This window comes from Gekko japonicus, unplaced genomic scaffold (genome assembly GCF_001447785.1).
Source record: "Gekko japonicus isolate JY-2015 unplaced genomic scaffold, Gekko_japonicus_V1.1 scaffold2263, whole genome shotgun sequence".
Classification (NCBI taxonomy): Eukaryota; Metazoa; Chordata; class Lepidosauria; order Squamata; family Gekkonidae; genus Gekko; species Gekko japonicus.
Window position 1 is genome coordinate 187893 of NW_015165887.1, and position 7496 is coordinate 195388.

The window sequence follows — 7496 nt, forward strand, 5'->3', positions numbered from 1 at the left end:
TGCCGCAGGGGGTAATCCTTTTGCTGATGCTGTTTAACATTTACATGCACCCCCTTGCCCAGTTGGTCTGGGGGTTTGGGCTGGGTTGTCACCAGTATGCTGATGACACCCAGCTCTATCTGTTGCTGGATAGCTGCCTGGACCCCACCTCAAAGAATTTAAAAAGGGTGTTGGAGGCCATGGGTGGGTGGTTACAGCACAGTTGGTTGAAGCTCAATCCAGTGAAAATGAAAGTCCTGTACATAAGCCAAGGGGGGGTTGAGTCGGGAATCAGGCTCCCTGCCTTGGATGGTGCACCACTTGTGCCGTTCCAAAAGGTGAGGAGCCATGGGGTGATCCTGGATGCCTCACTTTCTATGGAGGCCCAGGGCATAACAGTTGCCAGGGTCTGCCTTTATCATCTTTGGCAGATCAGACAGCTGGTTCCCTCTCTCTCCCCCCAGGACTTGGCTAAGGTGACCCCCATGCAATGTACAGGAGGGAGCAGAGTTCAGGTCCCTTTCCTGGAGTGTTCTTGCTTTTAGTAGATCCACCTACCCCTTTCATTACATGTGAACAGGAACAGTGTTGGGGCAGGGGAGAAATTTGTATGAGGGAAATGGTAGGACTGTTTTTACATGTCATTAAATACATCTCAGAGGTTTTATCCTCACAGATTTTGGTTACATGGAGAGATCTCAGATCCATCCTCATCATGGATCTCTAACCCCTGGCTTGGTTTCATGTCTTTCATTGGAAGAAAACTGTTTATTTATATATCTATGTAAAATAATAATTCCCACAATTCCTAGTATATTGTTCTTGAGGCAACTTTCACTATGAAAATTAAATCAATCAAGATAAGCATCAAGGTTCCATCCATAAACATCCATTGTTATGCAGTCCACTTTCTGGTTTCCCAGAATATGTAAGCAAAATGCTACATTAGGAAATTCCCATGTAGGTATGCTGCTTAGTATGGGTGAAATATAACTGCTACCTCCCAAGTTGGCAGTACCTGCCTTTTCCTCTGGCAGGCAGGTACAGTCCCAGAACAAAGAATAATACAGCATGTAAAATGAACCTACTTTTTTTAAAAAAATGCTCTTGGTAAACTGACTGACAGAACATAGAAATGATGTCTGAACAGTAATATCTATGGAAATGAACCTTTTCAGTGGGAACATCTGCTAACTCTTCTAGTTGGAATAAGCCATTTCAGTCTGATCAGCTTCTGAATCACTCTGAGGCATTGCCACCCCTCTCATAATCTCAATTTGCATGGTACAGATACTTTCAAATATTACCAGTTGTGGGGGGTTTTTACAATTAGATTTAATACATTGGGAAAAAAAGAGGTCATTTGGTTTGATTTTTGTTAATTTCAAAATGGCCATCTCTACCGTTTTCCCCGTTACTAATCGGCACAGTCCCTGTGTGCTTTGTCGATAATGAGCAGAATCACCTTTCTTTTCCCTGGAGCCCAAAGCTGTGACTCCATTATAGAACTAGCAGGATGAAGGATCATAAATTATACTCTGAGCATTAGCAAATGAGAAAGTTGATTGGGCCAGCTGCTACATTTCGGAAAACTCGTGGCTTAGTAAAGGCCTGACTTAAATCCAGTCATAAGAGAAGCCATGTTGGATTAGGCCAATGGTCCATCCAGTCTGACACTGTGTGTCACACAGTGGCCAAAACCCAGGTGCCACAAGGAGGTCCACCAGTGGGGCCAGTCGTGTGAATTTGCTAATATATTCACTATAGACTTGTCTTCTAATATTCATAGTCCTGATTCTGCATCGCTTGAATCCAGGCCTGTAGCCAGGATTTTGTAATTCTGGGGGGCCTTTAAATAAGTCGGGGGGCACTGACATGATTTGGGGAAGCACACCATGCTTGGGGAAGAGGTAGCGGCAGTGGACAGCTAGAAGGAAGTCGGGGGCCTTGGCAGGAAGTCGGGGGGCTGGGCCCCGAAATGCCCCACTGTAGCTACAGGCCTTGAAATCAGAAAGAGATATACAGAGCTCCATGATTCATTTCAACAAGTGCAACCCAGAAGCAGAAAGCAACACATTTCAGTGAAGGGAAGTCCTCAAAACACATGCAAAAGGGATATACGTGTTAAGCTGTTCTTTTTACCTAAGTGAGTGAAAGGACTGTGTGCATGCATCTGGGTACACACAGTGCTTTGGATCAGAGTGCGTATGCAGTATAAGATACCAGGGTGTATTATAAGAGTTCCACTGTAAAAAAACAATGCTGTTTGAGTCAGAATGCTGTTTATTCAATGTAGTTTTAAAGTCATATGCATAGTTTTAGATTATCAGCATAATATTTTGTAAAAAATATTAACAAGATTTACTAGAATAAACTATACTTCTGAAGAAACTGAACCTGCAGATTTGTTTTAGTCTGGACAATGGTGGTGTTAAGTGTAAAAGTATATTATTATGAAACATATGGCACATTGTGCTATATATTAATTTCACATGGTGTGAAATATTTCTCCTGTACAAATACTCCCAGATATACCCAGCTCAAATAGCTCACCATAGGAATGCCCAAAACAGAAAGGCATTAGTTATCTAAATGATAGAATGGTACATTTCAGTTATAAAGGTTTCAGAATTCTTCACATGGTGTTATAAGAGGGTTTTCACACTGAAAGCTATTTGCTCCCCCTTCCGAGTGCGTTATGCTTCTAGGTTTCACAAAATTAGATTTGAGCTGCTGATGGGGAAGATTTCCAATTATGTTTCACTAGATAAAAGATTAGCTCTTTCTTGCTCTGTACCCAGACCATCTTGTGGAGGGAATCTATGTAGAAATAAAAACAACAAAAGATAAAAACAGGCAAGATTCTCAGGGTGACTTTGCATACTTGACCAAGACAGAAAAAATACAGATACACTGCCTAGTACATTTTTATTCCAGTCTTCCTCCCAGGAGTTCAGGGTAGCATCCATGGCTCTCTTTGCCCCATTTTACCCTCACCACAACTCTGTAACTAGGCCAAATGTGTGCGACTGACCAAAGGGCATGGGCAGGGGGGGACGGACTCTAGCTGACAAACAACATTATGGGGGGGGGAGTTTGCACTCAGCCATGTTTTATGGATACAGAAAAGCAAAGTTCAGTGATTTTTGGCATTTGTGGCAAATGTACCTGCATTGTAACAGTGCTGTTCTTAGTGTCATTTTTCTGCCCTTACTCTTTTGCCTTTGTCTGATTTATTCATGTTACTATTTAGTCTTTTGGGTGGTTATGACATATGGACCGATTTCCCACAAGCGCCGCTCCAAGCTTGCTCTTCCCTTTTGCCCCGATGGTACGTGTCAATTTCACACAAGCTGCTGCGCGGCCGCATTTTGCACCGCAGCTTTGCACGATTTCCCCCGCGTCTACTCAATCCTGTTTTTTGAGGACTGAGTAGACGCGGGGAAAATTGTGCAAAGCTGCAGGACAAAATGCGGCCGTGCAGCAGCTTGTGTGAAATTGACACGTACCATGGGGGCAAAAGGGAAGAGCGAGCGCAGAGCAGCGCTTGTGGGAAATCGGTCATGGTTTTATTGACAGCATTATGTTTGATGTGGTGACATTACAGGTTGTCCCATTCACTGCCCAGTCTGCCAGTGATGAAGGCATGGGATCTCTTAATGCAGGCCAAGATCAGGCCAAGCTGGAGCTGACCCACTATGTTGGAGCAGGAGCTTTGCTGCAAGTAGCTGTCTGGGGCTCAGCATGAACTAGGTTGGACAGCCAAAGCCAGAGCTCAACTGAAGGCTTATATAGGGAGCTGATAACTCCACTCCTTCCTGCACCCTGAACTGGGTCCTGGATCCTGCAAAAGTCTAGAGAATGGCGTCATCCTCCCAAAGGGGACTAGGGAGTGGGGTGCCTTAAGCTGCCAAGCATAGGCTTCTTTGCCTAGTCTGGACTTTGGCTCTGGCTCTCCATCTTCTTAGTTCCTGGGATTCTGGGGGCAACCTGGGGTACTGGAGGTAGAGGGGTCCACTCAGGAGATTCCTGCTCTACTTGTTCCACTGGCTTTTGAATGGGAGCCTGCTATGGTAGAGAAGGGAGGTGGTCTTCTCCTGGAATCTCTGGATACAAGGAGCCTCAGGTGTAGTCGGGACCATGAAGGGCTTCTTCACTCTTAAAAAGTCTTCCTCTCTTGTTGAGGTGGGCCCAGAGCAAGTCCTGACACAGATACGCGTGCGAACAGTCACACAGATTGTCACAGCCAACAGAACACATATGAACACATGAAGCTGCCTCATACCAAATCAGTTCTTTGGTCTATCAAAGTCAGCACGGTTGACTCCCTGCTAGCCTGGCTCTCCAGAATCTCACCCATTACTTGATCATTTTAACAGCAGATGCTGGGGACTGAAGCTGTGACTTTCTGTAGGCCAGGGAGATGCTCTACCACTGAGCCACAGCCCTCCCTTAAATGGCAGTGTAGACATGTGGCCAAGTCCAGTGAAGGCAAAGTAGCCGTAGGAACACAGAAAATAGCGCCAAGAAGCAAAAACTGAATGGCTTCAACACAATATACATTTTGGATTTTAAAAAAAATATATTTTCTAGTAACTTTTTGGGTCCAGAACTTAGGGAATAGTAGGGCTGGAGTGAATCATAATGCCATTTCAGCATATTCTTGGATTTTAAAAAGTATTTTCTAGTAACTTTTTGGGTCCATTCCACATGGTCTCCTAGCAAATATAGAGCTTAGGGAATAGTAGGGCTAGAGTGAATCATAATGCCATTTCAGCATATTCCACTTGCATTTGAATAAAGCCTAACAAAATAATTCAGAAATCAGCAGAAGAAATTAAACATTTTGGTTTTAGACACTGGTGGGCTTTATGGGGGGGAAATCAAAACATGAGCCTGAAAACAGATTACTTTGATTATAATTTAAAGTGGGAAAATAAGATTCACAGTACCTTCTTCTACATGAGGCCTCATAGATATAGTAAATTCCAATAGCCACTCCCTTAAAAGAAAGCAGCCTGTTAGTACACTTGAATTACCTCAGATTCATGGTAAGAAGCTCTAGTCAAGAATACGGTTTTACGTACACTCAGTAGTGGTAATCCACCTTGTATGGCTGCAGCCCACTCAAAACCTAGTTTGTCATTTAGGAATCCACCTAGTGTTGGTCCTACAAAAGACCTAAAAAGAACAGAACAAAACTGCTGAATTGACCATAGGAGTAACAACATACATTGACATTGCCTGGGATCCAAAGAACCGTATCCGTAGTCCCTGTACTACAGTACAGGCCTTTTACCAATGAGTATGTCCATGTTTCTAACAGACAGAAATTTAGAAAATGGCACCTGCAGCTGAGTGTGGGAGAGAGGATTTTCTTCACTACTAAGTGGACAGGTTTTAGCTTTAAGACATGAAACTGGAATAGGTGAACTTCATGGCCATTCCAGTTATGCGATAGCATTATTAGCTGTTGATTTGCAGCTAACCAACTAATACTAGGACGACCCATCCCCTTCCACTCCTACCGCTATCTGTAGCACCATCAAATCTTTTGACTTTATGCAGCTTTTTTTAAAAAAATAAAAATTTGGCATGGAACAATTAGGAGTGTTACCATTATTAGCTGTTCATTTGCAGCTAACCAACTAATACTAGGATGACCCATCCCCTTCCACTCCTACTCCTATCTGTAGCACCATCAAATCTTTTTACTTTATGCAGCTTTTTTTTAAAAATAAAAATAAAAATTTGGCATGGAACAATTAGGAGTGTTATTTCACATGCCCATGTCTCCATCTACATGTCAATTTAGTTTCGTTCCCTCACACTACTAGCTTATGAAAGCCAAAGAGAATTGGCTGAGGAATATAATGCTTTCTTGCTCCTAGCAGACTCAAGAGAAAAGTATATGCCCTTATTTTGCACACAGCCTAGTGCCCTTGGAATTAAGTGGAATGTACACACAAACCCAAACACACATGGATAAAAGTTGACTTTCTGTTTGAAACTGCACTGGGAGGAAATGCAGGCCACAAAGTAGTCTTTGCAGTGGAGAGTCAGAAAACGGGACACACAAGGTGATGTCTAGTAAAGTGGGGCAGAGGACAGTACATGGCTGCCATCACCGAATGACAACCAAGGGACAGCAGTACCATATTCTGGTTGTTAGCTGTCATGGGGAGACAGCATAGACTGTACATGGCAAGTACAGTGTGGTGAATGGTCAGTAGTGCCTAGCATTAATGTTGTCATTGGCCCACACATGACAGGGTGCTCTTGCTGGTCGTTCACCTACAATGAACTTGCACAAACCCAACAGCTACCCAGAATACCCACTGGGGAATCCATGGGTCTTCTCCTCCCCCTTACAAACTAGCTAGCAGCAGCCATTTTCCTTTCTCCACACCACCTCATCATCCTACTACTAGTTATAGATGTGTTAATGTTCTGACTGGAAATGGACAAGTAATATAGACTGAAAAGGGTCAAATGCATCTTAGTTTCCAGAATAACTCTGGCTAATTGTAAGCACATCTGCTGAGGATGCCCATAAGGCATAACAGAGCTCATACCCCTCACAGGGACCTGTGTGCACATTTCACAACTCCATTCGGCCTGTTCTCTGCTTGGCCACAACAGATTCTACTGCTCCCCATTCCTTGTCATATAATAATGCAAGATAATAGCTTGAGAACAAACGTTATGACTGCAACTCTTCAGTGGTGCGAACAGCAACCTTCCAAAGCAGTGGGGAAGACTCGGCTTTAGCCGATTTGTATGCATCAGGAAACTGTGAACCTGATCAGCCACCATCATAAGACATGTGCTGCATAATGCTAACTGCTTCCCTTTGAATTCCAGGACATGGTTATTTGTTGCTGTGCATGCCTAGGGCTAGGGGTTTTTTTTAGTTTCACTTCACTACTGCAGGATGCTGTCAGATGATGTGCCTGCTGGAAATACAATTTTCTGTCTTTAGATATGGTTTTCTCAGATGAATGGTGGTTCATTTGGTGAATGCACAGGCACTACGCAGTCGTTGCTCGGGATGCAGACACTCTCCCTCAGATACGAAATTCCATTTCAGAGAGATGTGTCTTCATTAGTCAAACTGAAGAATGTTGTGGCTGGGAAACCACGTCTTGTTACACACCAGTGTCCCTTTAATGTACCAGAGTTGGAGGGGGGAAAGCTAATGCTAACTCTACCTCCCAAGCAAGTTGCTTTATACAAATGAGAAGTGATAACAGGCCTAGCTTTCCAATCCCAGCACTACAGCAGTGCTTCAACGAAATCACCACAAGTGCTTAAAAATGTAGAATTCACTGCTGGAGGATGTAGTGATGGCCACAGGCATAGACACAATTAAAAAAGGATTAGACAGATTCATGGAAGAGAGATCGATCGGTGGCTACGAACCATGGTGACTAGGGAACCTTCAGGTTCAGAAGCAGTCAGCCTCTGAATACCAGTGCCAGGAAGGCCTCGGCCTCTATGCCCAATTGTTGGCTGTC

The 7496-nt window shown here is 43.7% G+C and overlaps 1 protein-coding gene across 2 annotated transcripts in view; it reads right to left on the reverse strand.

Moving 5' to 3' along the window:
- Positions 1-2398: 2398 nt before the first annotated feature.
- The window catches only part of SLC18B1 (solute carrier family 18, subfamily B, member 1), a 38006-nt gene continuing 32908 nt past the window's right edge, over positions 2399-7496 (reverse strand). For both annotated transcript variants that reach the window (XM_015411324.1, XM_015411323.1), the window contains 3 exons: positions 5067-5160; positions 4932-4981; positions 2399-2799 (listed from right to left, as the gene is read on the reverse strand). In XM_015411324.1, the coding sequence (XP_015266810.1) occupies positions 2733-2799; positions 4932-4981; positions 5067-5160 (211 nt within the window). In that variant the 3' untranslated portion in view covers positions 2399-2732. The remainder of the gene's footprint in view (positions 2800-4931; positions 4982-5066; positions 5161-7496) is intronic.